This window comes from Aegilops tauschii, chromosome 1 (genome assembly GCF_002575655.3).
Source record: "Aegilops tauschii subsp. strangulata cultivar AL8/78 chromosome 1, Aet v6.0, whole genome shotgun sequence".
Taxonomy (NCBI): Eukaryota; Viridiplantae; Streptophyta; class Magnoliopsida; order Poales; family Poaceae; genus Aegilops; species Aegilops tauschii.
In genome coordinates this window covers 84,387,623-84,411,227 of record NC_053035.3, presented here as the reverse complement: position 1 = coordinate 84,411,227, position 23,605 = coordinate 84,387,623, and the positions used below count along the sequence as shown (strand labels likewise).

At 44.2% G+C, this 23,605-nt stretch overlaps 1 protein-coding gene across 1 annotated transcript; it reads left to right on the top strand.

The window, feature by feature from the left end:
- Positions 1 to 933: 933 nt before the first annotated feature.
- LOC109770695 (laccase-19-like) lies at positions 934 to 3,370 on the top strand. Its single transcript, XM_045232819.1, has one exon. It carries the CDS (start codon positions 937 to 939, stop codon positions 2,590 to 2,592), a length of 1,656 nt encoding a protein of 551 aa, XP_045088754.1. The 5' UTR covers positions 934 to 936; the 3' UTR covers positions 2,593 to 3,370.
- The last annotated feature ends 20,235 nt before the right edge of the window (positions 3,371 to 23,605 follow it).

Below are 23,605 nucleotides of genomic sequence, written 5' to 3'. Positions count from 1 at the left end.
CTAATTTAGCCTCAAGGCGAAAGGTTAGGTGGCCTCTTACCGGCGCAACGAAAAGTAGTGTAGTACGTGCCAATGATGCTAATCTGTAACCCCCCTTCACATCACGGTCCTTCCTTGAAGCCTCATCTCTAGCCAGCCTATAGCTAGCTAATAGTAATAGCCATGCATTGCATATTGCATGCATGCCCATGCCACAAGGTTGCGGGGTACGAAAAAGTAGCATAGTGATCTACTGGGCTTGCGTGATGGATGCTATCATGGCGTTTCATGTCGATCGCTTGGTTTGATTATCCTGGTCAGCGGTTGCAAACGGCCGTTGGATGCCGACGCCTTGGCCCACGAGTGTATAAATAGGCCACAGCTCAGGCTTTGCAAAAGCATCTTTCCACTGAGCAGCGAGTTGGGTAGCCAACTACTGATCAAGAGCACTGAGCTTGCAGAGCAACCAAGCATGGAGAAGCTCTCCATGGCGGCGACCATCTTCTGCGCCGTTGTCCTTGCGGCTCTGGCGGCGAGGCGGCGGTCGTGGAGCACACCTTTGTCGTGAGTACAATATATATATCTTTCTATCTGGTTAATTATGATATGTTGTTGATCACTTCATGGTAGGTTTAACTTTGGTGGAGTATATATTGTCCGTAATTGTAGCATGATTCGTTTAACTTTGGAAGGTCGTGAAGACAGTTATCTTGCTTTGGGCTCGCTAAAATCTTAGGCTTACTACGTTGGATAGAGTATGCACTATAGCTTTGCTACTCCTATCTACTGTATAACTTTCTTTTTGCGATTCCTATCTATAACCTCTTGATTAGTTATGAGATCTCATTAGTTGACTAATGACCAATCAATTAGTAGTTGATTAATGATGTTCAGGTGCACGAGATGAACCACTATTGACCAATCAATTATCTGATTAATGATGTTCAGGTCCACGAGATGAACCAGACGCACCTGTGCAACACGACCAAGATTTACGTGGTGAACGGGCAGCTCCCGGGCCCCACCATCCACGTCACCGACGGCGACACGGTTGTCGTCCACGTCGTGAACCGTCTCCCTCATGGGCTCACCATCCACTGGCATGGCGTCCGGCAGATCAGGAGCTGCTGGTCCGATGGCGCCGGCTTCGTCACCGAATGCCCCATCCCTCCCGGCGGCAAGCACATGTACCGCTTCAACGTCACCGGCCAGGTTGGCACGCTATGGTGGCATGCCCACGTCACGTGCCTTCGTGCCACAGTCGCCGGCGCCTTCATCATCCGCCCCAAAGGCGGGAGGTACCCATTCCCGACGCCCGCCAAAGACGTCCCCATCATCATCGGTGAGTGGTGGCAGCTCGACCTCGTCGAGCTCGACAAGAGGATGCACGACGGTAACTTTGCCGACAACCCGTTGTCGGCGACCATCAACGGTAAGCTCGGCGACCTCAAGAACTGCTCCGGCAAGCCGGAGGAGAGCTTCGTCCTTGACGTGGTGCGCGGGGAGACATACCTGCTGCGGATCGTGAACACGGCCCTCTTTTCGGAGTACTACTTCAAGGTCGCTGGGCACACGTTCACGGTGGTGGGCGCCGACGGGTACTACCTGACACCGTACAAGACGGACATGGTGACCGTCGCGCCAGGGGAGGCCATCGACGTGCTCATGGCCGCCGACGCCCCGCCCGCACACTACCATATGGTTGCGCTCGCGAACCAGCCGCCGGAGCCTGACCCGCAGATCCCAGGGTTCGATTCCCGCGGCCTTGTCCGCTACGCCGGATCCTCCCACAACAACAATGGGTTGCCGGTGTCGACGCCGCTCATGCCCAGCCAGCATAACACCATGCCGTCCTACTACTTTCACAACAACCTCACTGGCCTCGCCCACCCAGACCGCCACCGCGTTCCCATGGACGTCGAGGAGCGCCTCTACTTCACGCTTGGCCTTGGCTCCATCTGCCGCAACGGCACGAAGACGTGCCAGCGCCGACGGAGTCGCGAGACCATTGTTGTGGCCACCATGAACAATGTGTCCTTCCGCCACCCGACCAACACGTCCCTCCTCGAGAGGTACTACGACGGCCGGACAAGTGGCCTGTACACGGAGGACCTTCCCGACCATCCACCGCACCCGTACAACTATACCGACCGCGCCCTGATCCCGCCGGGCCCACTGGAGGAGGCGCTGGAGCCGACGTTCAAGGCGACCAAGCTACGGAGATTCCGGTACAACACCTCAGTGGAGATCATCTTCCAGAGCACGGCACTGCTGCAGAGCGACTCAAACCCCATGCACCTCCATGGGTACGACTTCTTCGTCCTCGCCATGGGGATCGGCAACTACAACCCCAAAACAGACCCCGAGAAGTTCAACTATCACAACCCACAGCTGAGGAACACGGTGCAGGTGCCCAGGACCGGCTGGGCTGCTGTGCGCTTCGTCACCGACAACCCCGGAATGTGGTACCTCCACTGCCATTTCGAGTTCCACATCATCATGGGCATGGCGACGGCGTTCATCGTGGAGAACGGGCCGACCCCGGAGACCAGCCTGCCCCCGCCGCCACCAGAATTCAAGAGGTGTGGCTCCAATGGCTTAACTCAGCCATAGAGCTAATTAATCTGGATAAGGACTAAGGACGTACTTATGAAAGTTGGGTCATGAATTTTTATGTTAGGGTCTGTCTACGTATCAGTCGACTGAGACTTCGCGAAGTCTCAGCCGGCTGATGTCACCCATGCAGATTAGGCCTGTTGACCAGCTCTCCCTCTCCTGGACTGTATCCGACCTGGCTTCTGGGCTTTTTTCTTTATTTTCCTGTTTGTTTGTTTGTTTTGGCTGGGCTTTCTTAATTTGTTTGTTCTGATTGGGTCGGGCTGGCCTATGAAAATATTTTTTACCAACACATGTGAAAAAAGCTATTGGACAAACAAAAAGGAACAAAATAAAGCCCAGCAGATAGAGACAAGAAACTATATGCTAAATTGAACGGTGCTGTCCATGGTTCATGGAGTTGATCACAGGAACTTATGGATGTTTTTTCAGCAAGTCAACTAGCAACTTACATAGACACCAAGTAGCTAGTTAACAAAATTCATGCATTAGCTATTTTAAAACTACAGCAAAAAGCATGGAGACAAGGCAACACAACAAGTTAAAGATCATGTTTTTCCTAGTTAACGTCCTGTATCAACTACTAAAACTCTAGAAAAAATATGAATATATTTAGAGGTTACAAACCAGTGTAGGCAAGCCCTCCGACACTTCCGTGTACTCTACATGATATCCTCCCTCTTCTGACTCTATATCTTCAACACACTGCTCTTTGCCTTTTGCATTTCTTTTGCTCAGGGTCGCATCCTTCGTCATCCATGTGAGTGTCTGTGCACTGTTGTATTCATAAATGTATATGATACATTAGTGTTGAAAGCAAGTTAAAAATAGAGGGGGTAGGAGAAAGTATGACAAAGAAGAAGCTAAAATCGTGGCACTAGCTAGAAGAGAATTTCTACTACTAGTTTGTAAATCAGCATATCATGCCCGCCTGGTGCACTAGCGACACTATCTCTGAGATTGAACACATGCGCATTTTAAAAAATCTGAACAGAAAAAAAACAATCTGAACATATATCCAGCAGCTACTAGTTGTGATCTCTGTTATGAAAAACATTCATCCCAACACACACACGCGTGCAAAGCCCAGGATTGGGTAGCCAGCTTTTACAAATGATTTGATGTTTGTTATCTCAAGCAGGGCACTGCCAAGCCTACAAAAAATCTGGCTAGCATAACAAAGACACCATCGTTGTCATTATAGTAAACAAAAACTGAACCTGGAACAGGCATACACATTGTCTCGACTCTACTTCAGGAATATACAAACTTTAGTGATTGCTTGAGTTAAAAAAAACAAGACAAAAAATATATAATCATTCCCCTGGGATCCCACAATGTCATGGCCCCTCAAACATCTCCCAAATCATGTCCACCCCTCCCCACTCCCCCAAGCAACTGATCTGCTGCTAGTATTTGAAAATGTAAGCATGCATCGACGCACAGCGAAAAAAGTCACCAAAAATTACAGCCCCCGTCAGCACACATGACATCACATCCATGTTGACTGCAGAAAAAAAGAGGACTTAGTGCTACTGTAGTTAGCAAGTGTCCGTTTGAAAAAAGAGTGTTGTGGAAGCACATAAGGTTGATGCCAAGTTAAACTGAAGCAATACGCACCATGCAGATATATTTTGGTCCATTTTCATTCTTTAAACAAAAGCCTGCCTACCAAATACCACTGCTAACAATCCCTTTAATTCAGCTACAAACTCAACAAGACTATTCCTGCAAAAACTACTACACAGATTCAGAGAACTAAAAAAATGACAAACAAACACACATTCAGGTTAACTCAGGTGAAAAGAACTCTCTGCAAAATCCAGCTTCACCGGAGACCTCTCGACCTAAAAATAATCAAAAGAGGAACTATCTGTACTTAATGAACCCATCTCTAGCAGTACACTTGCAATTAGGATATTGGGACAACAAAATCAAAACGGAAGTAAGGTGCAGATCCAAAAAAACAATGCGTGAGCTTACTCTGAATAAACATCATGTGCTTACACGCGTCAGGTTTTGGATGGATTTGAAATTCGAAATCAAAAGCTAGTCTCACCTCTAGCTGCTTAGGTTAGTACAACAATGGTCTCACCTTTTTTGCATGACTAATGTCGGACATGCAACTGTCCCCCTTCTCCTCGTCGCCCCCTCCTCTCGACAAAACAAAGGCGAGTTGCAACCAGGTTAGAAAACATGCAGATGTGGTTGGGGGCGTCGCTTGCAGTTACATGGCTAGCGTCAGACATGTAACTGCCCCCATCTCCCTGCCGCCCCTCTGACAAAACAATACCTAGTCGCAGCCATGTTGGAAGACATGCAATTGCAATCGGGGGTGACGCTTGCAGTTGCATAACTAGTGTCGGACATGCAACTATCCCTCCTCTCACCGTCGTCCCCTCCAACAAAACCCAGTTGCAACCATGTTGGAAGACATGTAGTTGCAGTCGAGAGGCGTCACTTGCAGTTGCGTGCTAGTGTCAGAGATGCAACTTACACATTCCATCAAAACAAAAAGGCCAGTTGCGACCACATTGGAAGGCATGCAACTTGCAGTTGCATAACTAGTGTCGGACATGCAACTATCCCTCCTCTCACTGTCGTCCCCTCCAACAAAACCCAGTTGCAACCATGTTGGAAGACATGTAATTGTAGTTGAGAGGCGACACTTGCAGTTGCATGCTAGTGTCAGAGATGCAACTTACACATTCCATCAAAACAAAAAAGCCAGTTGACCACATTGGAAGGCATGCAGTTGCAGTCCGGGGTTGACAATTGCAGTTGGATGCCTAGAATCGAACATGCAACTCCCACTTTCCCACAAAACAAAAAGACCAGTTGCGATCACGTTGGAGAGTTGCGGCCGGGGGGTAACAGTTGCAGTTGCATGCCTATTACTAGACATGCAACTACCCCCCCCCAACTTGCAACTACCTCACCGACCGCCGCCCTCCGACAAAAACACAAGGCCAGTTGTGGTCGGTAGGGAGACATGCAAATGCAGTTGGGGCGACACTTGCAGTTGCAAGCCTACTGTCGGACATGCAATTGCAACCATGTTGGAAGGCATGCATTTGCAGTCGGGCTGACAATTGCTATTGCATGCCTACATGCAACTCCCACCTCCCCACAAACAAAAAGGACCAGTTGCAACCACGTTGCAAGGCATGCAGTAGCAGTCCATGGTGGCAATTGCAATTGGATGCCTAGAATCGTACATGCAACTCCCACCATCCCACAATACAAAAAGACTAGTTGCGACCATGTTGGGAGAGTTGCAGTCGGAGGTAATGTTGTAGTTGCATGCTTAGTACTCGAAACACAAGACTAGTTATGGTCAGTAGGGAGACATGCAAATGCAGTTGGGGGTGACACCTACAGTTGCAAGCCTACTGTTGAACATGCAGTTGCAACCATGTTGGAAAGCATGTAGTTGCATGCCTAATATTGGACATACAACTCCCACCTTCCAACAAAACAAAACGACCAGTTGCAACCATGTTGGAAGGCATGCAGTTGCAGTCCGGTGGTGACAGTTGCAATTGCATGCCTAGTATCATACTTCAACTCCCACCTTCCCACAAACAAATAGACCAGTGGCGACCATATTGGGAGATTTTAGGTGCAATCGGGGGTGACACTTGCAGTTGCATGCCTAGTACTAGACTTGCAACTACCTCACCCCCGCCGCCCTCCAACAAAAACGCAAGGCCGGTTCGGGTTGGTAGGGAGACATGCAAATGCAGTTGGGGGCAACACTTGCCGTTGAAAGCCTACTGTCTTGCAAACATGTTGGAAGGCATGCAAATGCGGGGTGGGGGTGACAATTGCAGTTGCATGCCTACTATCAGACATGCAACTCCCACCTTCCAACAAAACAAAAGGACTAGTTGCGACCACTTTGAAAGGCATGCAGTTTGTAGTCGGGGGTGACGACTACAGTTGCATGCCTAGTATGACACATGCAACTCCCACTTTCCAACAAAACAAAGAGACTAGTTGCAACAACATTAGCAGTGGTGCAATTGCAGTTGCGGGTGACTGTTGCAGTTGCATGCCTAGCACTGCACTTGCAATTACCACCTCCCTCGACTTGCAACTACCTCACCTCCCCTCTCTCTTTCCCCCTCCAACAGAAACACAAAGCCAGTTGCATTCGGTAGGGAGACATGCAGTAATAGTTGGGCGCGACACCTATAGTTGCAAGCTACTATCGGACATGCGGTTGCAGTCATGGGTGACAGTTGCATGCCTAGTACCGGACATGCAACTCCCCCCCCACTTGCAACTACGTCACCCCCTCTCTCCTCCGCCGCCCTACGACAAAAACACAGACATGCAATTACAGTTGGGCGTGAGACTTGTAGTTGCAAGCCAACTAACGAAATGCGGTTGTAGTCGGTGGTCACAGTTGTAGTTGCATGCCCAGTATCGGTCATGCAATTCCCCAAAAAAACTCGTTGCATCCCTTGTTGGAAGGCATGCAATTGCAGTTGGGGTGTGACCGTTGCAAGTGCATGCCTACTACTGGACATGCAAATGCCCTCCCCCTCGGACTTCCAACTACCCCACCCCTCACCCTATGACAAGAAAGCCCTGGGAAAATACAACAAAACCCTACAAAAGCCCCTAGCTGTGGGTCGAGGGTTGAGTTGGCATTGGGTCGGGCCCCTAGGGGTGCAAGTGCAACTACAAAATCCCGAGGAAAAGCTCCCGGGTTGTGAGTCAAGCGTTGACTAGCAACTTGGGCACCTACAAAATCCTAGGAAAAAGCTCCCAGGATGTGAGTCAAAAGGTTGACTTGCAACTCAGGCTACTACAGAAAATGTATGAAAAAGCCCCTAGTTGCGAGTCGAGGGGTGACTTGCAAATTGGGGGCAACTACAAAAACCTATGAAAAAATTCATAGTTGTGAGTCAAGGGTTGACTTGCAACTAGGGCAGTTACAAAACCTATGAAAAAGCCTCCCTAGGAGCATGTCGATACTTGACATGCAACTAGGTCGGGGGCCTGGGGTGCAACTACAAAAGCCTACGAAAAAGCCTCAATTGTGAGTCAAGGGTTGACTTCCAACTGCCCCTCCCCCCTACAAACTATGAAAAAAGCCTAGTTGAGTTCCAATAGTTGACATGCAACTGGGAGCAGGGTCCTAGGGTGCAACTACAAAACTACGAAAAAGCCCCCAATTAAGAGTCGAGGGTTGACTTGTAAGACAAATATGAGTGTTCTATCAAACTATCATTCCTAAAAAAACCTCTCCAGGAAAAAGAATATAAAATGTGTTATTATAACAAAAAATAGTAAAAATAATAACAAAAACAAGTAAAACAATTTCAGATTTTTACTTGAAGTATACCGAAAACAAAAAAAAGCTGAAAACTGGAAAACATGTACATCCATACTTGAAAAAATGCAGTTCAGAGTTACAAAAACTAAAAACCCTACAAAAAGCTTATAGTTCAGATTTTCAGTTCAGATTTGAATTATGTATTTGGTTTGCCACAAACGTCACCTTCGCTCCCATCATGTTGTTGAAACGGACCCTTTCATTGCATGGCACAACCTATTTTGGTTGAACACAAAAAAGCAAAGAACAAAAGTTAGGAGTGGTGTCATGACAAAGACTAATATAAAAAGAAACAAAGGATAAAAAATGAGAAAATATATTAAAAAAAGAAGCTAGTGAGTTACCCCTGCGTTTTTGAAGTGCTCCCATACATACATGCTGAAACCGCTTCCCTCACTCTCATAGTTGCAATGGTTCAAACAAACTCCACAAGCCATCTCCTGAGCGCATAAAATAGAAGCAAAAAAGAAAATAATTAAATGGGTAACTCACTAACAGCACAAATATGAAAAAGTAAAAAACTGGATTCAGAAAAGCATAACTAGAAAATAAATGATTGCAAAATATCTAGATTTCAGCATTTATTCCTGTATGTTTATGACTGTGGTGTGAACCCAAATCCTGCTTACCAGATGCTAAGCGCCATTATTTATACACAACAAAAAAGAACTATTGCTGCCCCTAATTAATCTAATATAGCAGTGGTGACAAACTACTAGGGGCATGTGCCAGCAAATATCCCCGCTGTGTCGGCACTCAGCAGAAACAACAGCAAGATCAAGTTGTCAAAAAAAATGACTAGTAGAGGTTATATCCTAACAAAAGGTCAACTTAGGCACCCTAAAAACACATGCTCCTCCTGTATAGAAGCATGGAAGAACTAGCTTAATTAATATTTGTTCTCCTGCAAACGAAGTCTCCCTGATTTAATGACTCTCAAAAAGTCATAGCATAAAAATAGCAGTACTGGCAGTACTTTTGCTCAATACTATTCCAGATCTTCTCGGCCAAAGATCCTAATTAATCTCTAAGTACCTACAAAGCAAAAAAAAAAGATTAGTAGTACTCGTAGTACTAGTTCTGGTCCTACACATGTATAGATCAATCAGGTCAGCTCTAGTGCTGTTGAGCTTTTGCACCTGCACAAAACTGTAAAAAACCAGTACCACACCAGAAAAATGGGTTTCAGTACAAATCTGAAAATTTAAAAATCAACATGCCGCTGCTAGTGATGGGTTCAGTAATCATTATCTTGATTCCATAGAAAAAATTAGAGCATGGTACTGATTCTAGGGTTCAGCAAGCTGAAAAACAAAAAAATGCTACTGCTAGAAAATACGTTCAGTAATCATTCTCTTTGACTCCTTAGAAAGATTTGAACATGCTACTGATTAATAGGGTTTCAGCAAAAATCTGAAAAAACAAAAAAATACAAGCCCACTCCTAGTGATAGGTTCAGTAATAATCTCTTGTTTCCAGAGAATGGTTTCAAAACAAGCTACTGATTAATAGGGTTTCAGCAAAATCTGAAAAAAAAACATGTCACTCCTAGTGATAGGTTCAGTATTAATCCTCTTGTTTCCAGAGAATGATTTCAACATGCTACTGATTGCACAAGGGTTTCAGCAATCTGAAAAAAATCAAACAAAAATGGACGCACTACATACCACTGCTTGAAGAAAAAGGACACGAAAAAAGGACTAAATCTGGGAGGGATTCCATGCTTCAAGCTACTAATCTAGACTTGATCCAAACAAAAAATGGAACCCAATCCCCTCAGATCTGAAGCAGAGCGCCAACAAATAAACAAAAAAATTGGAGGAAAGAGGGTAACACTTACTCCACTAGCAGCATCGCCCAGGCTCTCACTGGCCGTTCAAGAGCAAAGGCGATTTCTTTCGTTCCACCGCAGAGATCTTTGACTTTTTGACAGAGAAAGAACAGAGAGATAGACGAAGAAATGGACTGATTACTAGCCACGGGGTGCTCTCGGCCGCCGCTTCCCATTCCATTTCTTTACTGCGGCCAAAAAAACAAGACAGTAAAAAAAAGAACAAACAAACAAAAAGGCCCACCCCGAGCACCTGTCCAGCCCACAAAAGGCAAGCGCGATGACGCTCCGACTAAAAAAAAAGAAAAACGGGCCGGTCGGCGCCTTATATAGGCCGAAACATAGGGCAAAGCACCGAACACGAATCTTGGAACAACCAAAGCATCCAATGGCTAGCTCGTCGACTGAGACTTCGCGAAGTCTCAGTCGACTGAGATTTAGCAGTTCCGTTTATGTTAATTAGTACAGTACAAATTAAGAGCAAATAAAGATGCACGTGGATTCTTCATTGTACCGACAGATGATTCCTACTGTAAAGAGATCTCTACTGTAAAAGATATTTTTTTTTTGATTTTATTTCCCAATTGTAATAATGTTTGAACTACATCAAGCTCAAAGTCGGTCCAGTAGGACTCAGTTTGTTAAGTGAAAAGTAACGGACTTATGAATCATTGTTTTTTACTATTGATGATGAGAGACCGGCTTTTCTATCATACATGGGAGATACCGTCCATGGCATTATCATCAACTCCATTATGACAGCCAACACACCTACTCCAATCTATCCCCTACCTAGTTTCTCTCTCCTCAATGTACCCATGCATTTTTTTAGTCTCAAATTTAAAACCGTTGCAGTTCCTAAATAATTTTTTTGCTTTCTGATCGGTTTACATATTTGCGTTCCGCTAACGAGATGATTTCAACAATATGAATGTATTTTTTATCATTTTTGAAATATGAATTTTGAAACTTGATTAAACAATAAAAACTATGGTTGTTGGACTAATCAAAATTTTCACTGTGTTTTGGAGCGCTTTATAATATTTTCTCTCAGCGTACTACATTGGTTTTACCTTGTTATGGTATATTTCACTATTTTGCACTCCATTTCGTACATGTTTCACTTTGATTCAAAAACTCAAATCTGTCAAAACATATTAAATATTGAGCTTGTTTTGAAGATATCACCGAAATAAAGACGCACGTTCAAATGGATAGTTTATCCTACATTTATTTTAAAATATATGGTTGTTTGTGTTGGGAAACATAGCATGCAATTTTAAAAAATTTCCTACCACTAGTAGAAAAAGGGCCTTTAGTCCCGGTTCATAAGGGCCTTTAGTCCCGGTTCTGGAACGGGGACTAAAGGTTCGTTACTAAAGCCTCCCCCTTTAGTCCCTGTTCTTACACGAACCGGGACTAAAGGCCCTCCACGTGGCCGCTGCCTGGGGGTCCACCTTTAGTCCCGGTTGGTAACACCAACCGGTACTAAAGAAATTTTATGATTCTTTTTTTGATTTTTTTTTTAATTTTCAAATTTCTGAATTATTTTAACCTCTAATCTCTAATCACCCCTCATCACTACTCAATTTAACCTCTAATCTCTAATCACCCCTCATCATTCCAAATCATCTAATTTCTCGGATGGTCACCCATCCTCTCACTACTCCAGCCTGAGCACGCTTAACTTTCGGGTTCTATTCTCCCTCGTTTCCAAGTCTGCACTTGTTGTTTTCCTGACAATAGTAAGATGTCAATCCTATTAACCCTCAGGAATTTAGCTTGAGCATGAAGTCACACATTTCACTTTTTGAGTTTGAAACTATTGTTCTAAAAAACAATAATTATTTAGTAACACTAATATTTCTTGAATAAGTTGTTTGGCCATAGTTTGACCAGATTTGACCAAAATTAAAAAAACTGAAATAATTATTTAGTAACACTAATATTTCTTGAATAATTAGTTTGACCATTGTTTGACCACAGTTTGACCAGATTTGACCAAAATTCCAAAAAATTGAAATAATTATTTAGTAACACTAATATTCTTGAATAATTATTTAGTAACACTAATACTTCTTGAATAAGTAGTTTGACCATAGTTTGACCAGATTTAACAAAAATTCAAAAAAACAGAAATTTGAGCATAACTTTTTTTCCTTTTAGAATTTGAGGATTCTAAAAATTTGCAAACAGACCATAGGCTGTCAAAATCGGATGCGGATTTTCGTGCTGAACATTTTGATATATTATACTTTTTTCCTGACATCGTATGCAAAAGTTATAGCCGTTTTACATTTTCCCTACACTTTTTGCAAAACATGTCCAAATTTAAGTTTTTAAATTTTCCTAACTAGTACATGTAGTAACATAATGTTGGGGAACGTAGTAATTTCAAAAAATTTCCTACGCACACGCAAGATCATGGTGATGCATAACAACGAGAGGGGAGAGTGTTGTCCATGTACCCTCGTAGACCGAAAGCGGAAGCGTTAACACAACGCGGTTGATGTAGTCGTACGTCTTCACGATCCGACCGATCAAGTACCGAACGTACGGCACCTCCGAGTTCAGCACACGTTCAGCTCGATGACGTCACTCGAACTCCGATCCAGCCGAGTGTTGAGGGAGAGTTTCGTCAGCACGACGGCGTGGTGACGATGATGATGTTCTACCGACGCAGGGCTTCGCCTAAGCACCGCTACGATATTATCGAGGTGTAATATGGTGGAGGGGGCACCGCACACGGCTAAGAGATCAATAGATCAATTGTTGTGTCTATGGGGTCCCCCTGCCCCCGTATATAAAGGAGCAAGGGGGAGGCCGGCCGGCCCTTGTTGGCGCGCCAGGAGGAGGAGTCCTCCTCCTAGTAGGAGTAGGACTCCCCTCTTTCCTACTCCTACTAGGAGGGGGAAAGGAAGGGGGAGAGGGAGAAGGAAAGGGGGGGCGCCGCCCCCCCTCTCCTAGTCCAATTCGGACCAGAGGGGGAGGGGGCGCGCAGCCCCTCCTGGCTGCCCCTCTCTCTCTCCACTAAGGCCCACAAGGCCCATTACTTCTCCCGGGGGGGTTCCCGTAACCCTCCGGCACTCCGGTTTTCTCCGAAATCACCCGGAACATTTCCGGTGTCCGAATATAGTCGTCCAATATATCAATCTTTATGTCTCGACCATTTCGAGACTCCTCGTCATGTCCGTGATCATATCCGGGACTCCAAACAACCTTCGGTACATCAAAACATATAAACTCATAATATAACTGTCACCGTAACGTTAAGCGTGCGGACCCTACGGGTTCGAGAACTATGTAGACATGACCGAGACACGTCTCCGGTCAATAACGAATAGCGGAATCTGGATGCTCATATTGGCTCCCACATATTCTACGAAGATCTTTATCGGTCAGACCGCATAACAACATACGTTGTTCCCTTTGTCATCGGTATGTTACTTGCCCGAGATTCGATCGTCGGTATCTCAATACCTAGTTCAATCTCGTTACCGGCAAGTCTCTTTACTCGTTCCGTAATACATCATCTTGCAACAAACTCTTTAGTTGCAATGCTTGCAAGGCTTAAGTGATGTGCATTACCGAGAGGGCCCAGAGATACCTCTCCGACAATTGGAGTGACAAATCCTAATATCGAAATACGCCAACCCAACAAGTACCTTCGGAGAAACCTGTAGAGCACCTTTATAATCACCCAGTTACGTTGTGACGTTTGGTAGCACACAAAGTGTTCCTCCGGTAAACGGGAGTTGCATAATCTCATAGTCATAGGAACATGTATAAGTCATGAAGAAAGCAATAGCAACATACTAAACGATCAAGTGCTAAGCTAACGGAATGGGTCAAGTCAATCACATCATTCTCCTAATAATGTGATCCCGTTAATCAAATGACAACTCATGTCTATGGCTAGGAAACATAACCATCTTTGATCAATGAGCTAGTCAAGTAGAGGCATACTAGTGACACTCTGTTTGTCTATGTATTCACACAGGTATTATGTTTCCGGTTAATACAATTCTAGCATGAATAATAAACATTTATCATGAAATAAGGAAATAAATAATAACTTTATTATTGCCTCTAGGGCATATTTCCTTCAGTCTCCCACTTGCACTAGAGTCAATAATCTAGATTACACAGTAATGATTCTTACACCCATGGAGCCTTGGTGTTGATCATGTTTTGCTCGTGGAAGAGGCTTAGTCAACGGGTCTGCAACATTCAGATCCGTATGTATCTTGCAAATTTCTATGTCTCCCACCTGGACTAAATCCCGGATGGAATTGAAGCGTCTTTTGATGTGCTTGGTTCTCTTGTGAAATCTGGATTCCTTTGCTAAGGCAATTGCACCAGTATTGTCACAAAAGATTTTCATTGGACCCGATGCACTAGGTATGACAACTAGATCGGATATGAACTCCTTCATCCAGACTCCTTCATTTGCTGCTTCTGAAGCAGCTATGTACTCTGCTTCACACGTAGATCCTGCCACGACGCTTTGTTTAGAACTGCACCAACTGACAGCTCCACCGTTCAATGTAAACACGTATCCGGTTTGCGATTTAGAATCGTTCGGATCAGTGTCAAAGCTTGCATCGACGTAACCATTTACGATGAGCTCTTTGTCACCTCCATAAACGAGAAACATATCCTTAGTCCTTTTTAGGTATTTCAGGATGTTCTTGACCACTGTCCAGTGATCCACTCCTGGATTACTTTGGTACCTTCCTGCTAGACTTATAGCAAGGCATACATCTGGTCTGGTACACAGCATTGCATACATGATAGAGCCTATGGCCGAAGCATAGGGAACATTTTTCATCTTCTCTCTATCTTCTGAAGTGGTCGGGCATTGAGTCTTACTCAATTTCACACCTTGTAACACAGGCAAGAACCCTTTCTTTGCTTGTAACACAGGCATTGAGTCTTGTGACGTTTGGTAGCACACAAAGTATTCCTCCGATAAACGGGAGTTGCATAATCTCATAGTCATAGGAACATGTATAAGTCATGAAGAAAGCAATAGCAACATACTAAACGATCAAGTGCTAAGCTAACGGAATGGGTCAAGTCAAGCACATCATTCCCCTAATAATGTGATCCCGTTAATCAAATGACAACTCATGTCTATGGCTAGGAAACATAACCATCTTTGATCAACGAGCTAGTCAAGTGGAGGCATACTAGTGACACTCTGTTTGTCTATGTATTCACACAGGTATTATGTTTCCGGTTAATACAATTCTAGCATGAATAATAAACATTTATCATGAAATAAGGAAATAAATAATAACTTTATTATTGCCTCTAGGGCATATTTCCTTCACATAACTACATCTGGAAGTATTTTAATTTTTGAAGTTTTTATAATTTTCTTTTGCTTTTTACAAAACTGACAAGGCGATCCACAGGGGGGGGTAGAGTTTGAAAATGGGACCTTTAGTACCGGTTCATGCCATGAACCGGTACTAATGCCTCAAACCCCATTAGTACCGGTTGGTGGCTCGAACCGGGACTAAAGGTCTAACCTTTAGTACCGGTTGGTGCCACGAACCGGTACTAATGGGCATCGCACCCTTTAGTCCTGGTTCGTGGCACCAGCCGGGACTAAAGGTCCCATTTGAACCGGGACTAATGCATGTATGGTGCCCTAGCCGCTCGAACCGGGACTAATGCTCACATTAGTCCCAGTTCGTAATACAACCGGGATTAATGCTCTTTTCTGGCCGAACCAAAGCCCTGTTTTCTACTAGTGTACGATCACGCAAGATCTATCTAGGAGATGCATAGCAACGAGAGGGGGAGAGTGTGTCCACGTACCCTCGTAGACCGAAAGCAAAAGCGTTAGGTTAACGCGGTTGATGTAGTCGAACGTCTTCACAATCCAACCGATCTAGTACCGAACGTACGACACCTCCGAGTTCAGCACACGTTCAGCTCGATGACGTCCCACGAACTCTTGATCCAGCAGAGGGTCGAGGGAGAGTTCCGTCAGCACGATGGCGTGGTGACGGTGATGGTGATGTGATCCGCGCAGGGCTTCGCCTAAGCACTACGTGAATATGACCGGAGGCGTAAACTGTGGAGGGGGCACCGCACACGGCTAAGAGAATTCTTGGTGTGCCTTTGGGGTGACCCCGCCCCCGTATATAAAGGAGGGGGAGGAGGCCGGCGGCCAGGAGGGGTGCGCCAAGGGGGGAGTCCTACTTGGACTCCTAGTCCAAGTAGGATTCGCCCCCCCCTTTTCCTTTCTCCACCGGAGAGAATAGGAAGGAGAGGGAGAGGGAAAGAGAAGGGGGGCGACGCCCCCTCCTCCTTGTCCTATTCGGACTCCCTAGGAGGGGGGTGCGCGGCCACCCCCGGGCTTCCCTCTCTCTCTCTCTCTCTCTCTCTCCCTTAGGCCCATGTTGGCCCAATACTTCCCCAGGGGGTTCCGGTAACCTCCCGATACTCTGGAAAAATATCTGAATCACTTGGAACCATTCCGATATCCAAATACAACTTTCCAATATATGAATATTTACCTCTTGACCATTTCGAGACTCCTCGTCATGTCCGTGATCTCATCCGGGACCCCGAACAAACTTCGGTCACCAAAACACATAACTCATAATACAAATCGTCATCGAACGTTAAACGTGCGGACCCCAGGGGTTCGAGAACTATGTAGACATGAGCGAGACACATCTCCGGTCAATAACCAATAGCGGAACCTGGATGCTCATATTGGCTCCTACATATTCTACGAGGATCTTTATCGGTCAAACCACATAACAACATACGTTATTCCCTTTGTCATCAGTATGTTACTTGCCCGAGATTCGATCGTCGGTATCATCATACCTAGTTCAATCTCGTTACCAGCAAGTCTCTTTACTCGTTCCGTAATGCATCATCCCGTAACTAACTCATTAGTCACATTGCTTGCAAGGCTTATTATGATGTGCATTACCGATAGGGCCCAGAGATACCTCTCCGATACTCGGAGTGACAAATCCTAATCTCGATCTATGCCAACCCTACAAAACACATTCGGAGATACCTGTAGAGCATATTTATAATCACCCTTTTACGTTGTGACGTTTGATAGCATGCAAGGTATTCCTCCGATATTCGGGAGTTGCATAATCTCGTAGTCAAAGGAATATGTATAAGTCATGAAGAAATCAGTAGCATAACGATCATTATGCTAAGCTAACGGATGGGTCTTGTCCATCACATCATTCTCCTAAGGATGTGATCCTGTTCATCAAGTGATAACACATGTCTATGGTCAGGAAACTTAACCATCTTTGATTATCGAGCTAGTCTAGTAGAGGCATATTAGGGACACTTTGTTTTGTCTATGTATTCACACATGTATCAAGTTTCCGGTTAATACAATTCTAGCATGAATGATAGATATTTATCATGACATAAGGAAATATAAATAACAACTTTATTATTGCCTCTAGGGCATATTTCCTAAAGTCTCGCAGTTGCACTAGAGTCAATAATCTAGTTCACATCGTCATGTGATTTAACACCAATTTCACATCTTTATGTGATTAGTTCACATCGCCATGTGACTAGCACCAAAAGAGTTTACTAGAGTCAACAATCTAGTTCACATCGCTATGTGATTAACACCCAAAGAGTACTAAGGTGTGATCATGTTTTGCTTGTGAGAGAAGTTTAGTCAACGGGTCTGTCACATTCAGAGCCGTATGTATTTTGCTAATTTTCTATGTCTACAATGCTCCGCATGGAGCTACTCTAGCTAATTGCTCCCACTTTCAATATGTATCCAGATTGTGACTCAGAGTCATCCGGATCGGTGTAAAAGCTTGCATCGACGTAACTCTTTACGACGAACTCTTTATCACCTCATAACCAAGAAATATTTCCTTAGTCCTCTTAGGTAACTAAGGATAACTTTGACCGCTGTCTAGTGATCCACTCCTGGATCACTATCAATAGGTCTAGTACAGAACATAGCATACTTCATAGAACCTATGGCTGAGGCATAGGGAATGACTTTCATTCTCTTTTTCTATTTTCTGCCGTGGCCGGGTTTTGAGTCTTACTCAATTTTACACCTTGCAATACAAGCAAGAACTCCTTCTTTGATTGTTCCATTTTGAACTACTTCAAAATCTTGTCAAGGTATGTACTTATTGAAAAATCTTATCAAGCATCTTGATCTATCTCTATAGATCTTGATGCCCAATATGTAAGCAGCTTCACTGAGGTCTTTCTTTAAAAAACTCCTTTATGCATTCCAGAAAATTCTACATCATTTCTGATCAACAATATGGCATTCACATATACTTATCAGAAAGGTTGTAGTGCTCCCACTCACTTTCTTGTAAATACAGGCTTCACCGCAAGTTTGTATAAAACTATATGCTTTGATCAACTCATCAAAGCGTATATTCCAACTCCGAGATGCTTGCACCAGTCCATAGATGGATCGCCGGAGCTTGCACATTTTGTTAGCACCTTTAGGATTGACAAAACCTTCTGGTTACATCAAATACAACTCTTCTTTAATAAATTCATTAAGGAATGCAGTTTGTTATCCATTTGCCAGATTTCATAAAATGCGGCAATTGCTAACATGATTCGGACAGACTCAAGCATCGCTATGAGTGAGAAAATCTCATCGCAGTCAACACCTTGAACTTGTCGAAAACCTTTCGCGACAAGTCGAGCTTTGTAGATAGTAACACTACCATCAGCGTCCATCTTCCTCTTGAAGATCCATTTATTATCAATGGTTTTCCAATCATCGGGCAAGTCCACACTTTGTTCTTATATATGGATCCTATTTCAGATTTCATGGCCTCGAGCCATTTTGCGGAATCTGGGCTCATCATCGCTTCCTCATAGTTCGTAGGTTTGCCATGGTCTAGTAACACGACTTCTAGAACGGGTTACCGTACCACTCTGGTGCGGAACGTGCTCTGGTTGACCTACGAAGTTTGATAGTAACTTGATCTGAAGTTTCATGATCATCATCATTAGCTTCCTCACTAATTGGTGTAGGCATCACTGGAACTGATTTCTGTGATGAACTACTTTCCAATTCAAGACTAGGTACAATTACCTCATCAAGTTCTACTTTCCTCCCACTCACTTCTTTCGAGAGAAACTCTTTCTCTAGAAAGGATCCATTCTTAGCAACAAAGATCTTGCCTTCGGATCTATGATAGAAGGTGTACCCAACATTCTCTTTTGGGTATCCTATGAAGACGCACTTTTCCGATTTGGGTTCGAGCTTATCAGGCTGAAGCTTTTTCACATAAGCATCGCAACCTCAAACTTTAAGAAACGACAGGTTAGGTTTCTTGCCAAACCACAGTTCATTAGGTGTCGTCTCAACAAATTTAGATGATGCCCTATTTAAAGTGAATGCAGCTGTCTCTAATGCATAACCCCAAAACGATAGTGGTAAATCGGTAAGAGACATCATAGATCGCACCATATCTAATAAAGTATGGTTACGACGTTCGGACACACCATTACGCTGTGGTGTTCCAGGTGGCGTGAGTTGTGAAACTATTCCACATTGTTTTAAATGAAGGCCAAACTCGTAACTCAAATATTCGCCTCCGCGATCAGATCGTAGGGGCTTTATTTTCTTGTTACGATGATTCTCCACTTCACTCTGAATTTTTTTGAACTTTCCAAATGTTTCAGACTTGTGTTTCATTAAGTGGATATACCCATATCTTCTCAAATCATCTGTGAAGGTCAGAAAATAACGATACCCGCCGCGAGCCTCAACACTCATCGGACCGCATACATAAGTATGTATTATTTCCAATAAGTTAGTAGCTCGCTCCATTGTTCCGAAGAACGTAGTTTTAGTCATCTTGCCCATGAGGCATGGTTTGCAAGTATCAAATGGTTCATAATCAAGTGATTCCAAAAGACCATCTGCATGGAGTTTCTTCATGCGCTTTACACCAATATGACCTAAACGGCGGTGCCACAAATATGTTGCACTATCATTATCAACTTTGCATCTTTGGCATCAATATTATGAATATGTGTATCACTACAATCGAGATTCAATAAACCATTTACCTTGGGTGTAAGACCACAGAAGGTTTTATTCATGTAAACAGAACAACAATTATTCTCTGACTTAAATGAATAACCGTATTGCAATAAACATGATCTAATCATATTCACGCTTAACACAAACACCAAATATCATTTATTTTAGGTTCAACACTAATCCCGAAGGTGGAGGGAGTGTGGATGGTGATCGTTTTAACCTTGGAATCACTTCCAACACACATCGTTACCTCGCCCTGAACTAGTCTCTGTTCATTTTGCAACTCCTGTTTCAAGTTACTAATCTTAGCAACTGAACCGGTATCAAATACCCTTGGGTTACTATGAACACTAGTAAAGTACACATCAACAACATGTATATCAAATATACCTTTGTTCACTTTGCCATCCTTCTTATCCGCCAATTATTTGGGGTAGTTCCGCTTCTAGTGACCATTCCCTTTGCAGTAGAAGCACTCAGTTTCAGGCTTAGGTCTAGCTTTGGGCTTCTTCACGGGAGTGACAACTTGCTTGTCATTCTTCTTCAAGTTCCCTTTCTTTTTCCTTTTCCCTTTTCTTAAAACTAGTGGTTTTGTTAACCATCAACACTTGATGCTCTTTCTTGATTTCTACCTTCGCCAATTTCAGCATCGCGAAGAGCTCAGGAATCACTTTCGTCATCCCTTGCATATTATATTTCATCACGAAGTTCTAGTAGCTTGGTGATAGTGACTAGAGAACTTTGTCAATCACTATCTTATCTGGAAGAATAACTCCCACTTGATTCAAGCGATTTGTAGTACTCAGACATTCTGAGCACATGGTCACTGGCTGAGCTATTCTCCTCCATCTTGTAGGCAAAGTACTTGTCAAAAGGTCTCATACCTCTTGACATGGGCATGACTCTGAAATACCAATTTCAACTCTTGGAACATCTCATATGCTCCGTGGTGTTCAAAACGTCTTTGAAGCCCCGATTCTAAGACGTAAAGCATGGTGCACTAAACTATGAAGTAGTCATCATATCGAGCTTGCCAAACGTTCATAACATCTGTATCTACTCCTGTAATCGGTCTGTCACCTAGCGGTGCATTAAGGACATAATTCTTCTGTGCAGCAATGAGGATAATCCTCAGATCACGGACCCAGTCCGCATCATTGCTACTAACATCTTTCAACTTATTTTTCTCTAGGAACATATCAAAAATAAACGGGGAGCTACATCACGACCTATTGATCTACAACATAATTTGCAAATACTATCAGGACTAAGTTCATGATAAATTAAAGTTCAATTAATCATATTACTTAAGAACTCCCACTTAGATAGACATCCCTCGAGTCATCTAAATGACCACGTGATCCAAATCAACTAAATCATGTCCGATCATCACGTGAGATGGAGTAGTCTTGAATGGTGAACATCTCTATGTTGATCATATCTACTATATGATTCACGTTCAACATTTCGGTCTCAGTGTTCCGAGGCCATATCTGCATATGCTAGGCTCGTCAAGTTTAACCCGAGTATTCCACACGTGCAAAATTTTCTTGCACCTGTTGTATGTGAACGTAGAGCTTATCACACCCGACCATCACGTCGTGTCTCGGCACGATGAACTATCGCAACGGTGCATACTCAGGGAGAACGCTTATACCTTGAAATTTAGTGAGGGGTCATCTTATAATGCTACCGCCGTACTAAGCAGAATAAGATGTATAAAAGATAAACATCACATGCAATCAAAATATGTGACATGATATGGCCATCATCATCTTGTGCCTTTGATCTCCATCTTCAAAGCACCGTCATGATTTCCATTGTCGCCGGCTTGACACCTTGATCTCCATCGTAGCATCGTTGTCGCCTCGCTAACTATTGCTTCTTCAACTATCGCTACTGCATATTAATAAACTAAAGCAATTACATGGCGATTGCATTTCATAAAATAAAGCGACAACCATAAGGCTCCTGCCAGTTGCCGATAACTTTTACAAAACATGATCATCTCATACAAAAACTTATATCACATCATGTCTTGACCATATCATATCACAACATACCCTGCAAAAACAAGTTAGACATCCTCTACTTTGTTGTTGCAAGTTTTACGTGGCTACTACGGGCTTCTAGCAAGAACCGTTCTTACCTACGCATCAAAACCACAACAATTTTTCGTCAAGTGTGCTATTTTAACCTTCAACAAGGACCGTGTTGGGGAACGTATTAATTTCAAAAAAATTCCTCCGCACATGCAAGAGCATGGTGATGCATAGCAATGAGAGGGGAGAGTGTCGTCCACGTACCCTCGTAGACCGTTAAGCGGAAGCGTTATGACAACACGGTTGATGTAGTCGTACGTCTTCATGATCGACCGATCCTCAGTACCAAACATACGGCACCTCCGCGTTCGGCACACGTTCAGCTCGGTGACGTCCCGCGATCTCACGATCCAGTAGAGCTCGAGGGAGAGTTTCTTCAGCACGACGGCGTGGTGACGATGTTGATGAAGCTACCGTCACAGGGCTTCGCCTAAGCACCGCTACGATATGACCGAGGTGGATTATGGTGGAGGGGGGGGGGGAGCGCACACGGCTGGGAGAGATCAATGATCAACTTGTGTGTTCTAGGGTGCCCCCTGCCCCCGTATATAAAGGAGCAAGGGGGAGGCCGGCCGGCCCTGTAGGGCGCGCCAGGAGGAGGAGTCCTCCTCCTAGTAGGAGTAGGACTCCCCTCTTTCCTACTCCTACTAGGAGGGGGAAAGGAAGGGGGAGAAGGAGAAGGAAAGGGGGGCGCTGCCCCCCTCCTAGTCTAATTCAGACCAGAGGGAGAGGGGGCGCGTGGCCTGCCCTGGCCGACCCCCCTCTCTCTCCACTAGGGCCCAACAAGGCTCATTAACCCCCGGGGGGTTCTGGTAGCCCCTCCGGCACTCCGGTAAAATCTCGATTCTACCCGGAACTCTTCCGACGTCCAAATATAGGCTTCCAATATATCAATCTTTATGTCTCGCCCATTTCGAGACTCCTCGTCATGTCCGTGATCATATTCGGGACTCCGAACTACCTTCGTTACATCAAAACATATAAACTCATAATACCGATCGTCACAGAACTTTAAGCGTGCGGACCCTACGGGTTCGAGAACTATGTAGACATGACCGAGACACGTCTCTGGTCAATAACCAATAGCGGAACCTGGTTGCTCATATTGGTTCCTACATATTCTACGAAGAACTTTATCGGTCAAACCGCATAACAACATACGTTTTTCCCTTTGTCATTGGTATGTTACTTGCCCGAGATTCGATCGTCGGTATCTCAATACCTAGCTCAATCTCGTTACACGCAAGTCTCTTTACTCATTCCGTAATGCATCATCCCACGACTAACTCATTAGTCACATTGCTTGTAAGGCTTATAGTGATGTGCATTACCGAGAGGGCCCTGAGATACCTCTCCGACAATCGGAGTGACAAATCCTAATCTCGATCTATGCCAACTCAACAAGTACCATCAGAGACACCTGTAGAGCACCTTTATAATCACCCAGTTACGTTGTGACGTTTGGTAGCACACAAAGTGTTCCTCCGGTAAACGGGAGTTGCATAATCTCATAGTCATAGGAACATGTATAAGTCATGAAGAAAGCAATAGCAACATACTAAACGATCAAGTGCTAAGCTAACGGAATGGGTCAAGTCAATCACATCATTCTCCTAATAATGTGATCCCGTTAATCAAATGACAACTCATGTCTATGGCTAGGAAACATAACCATC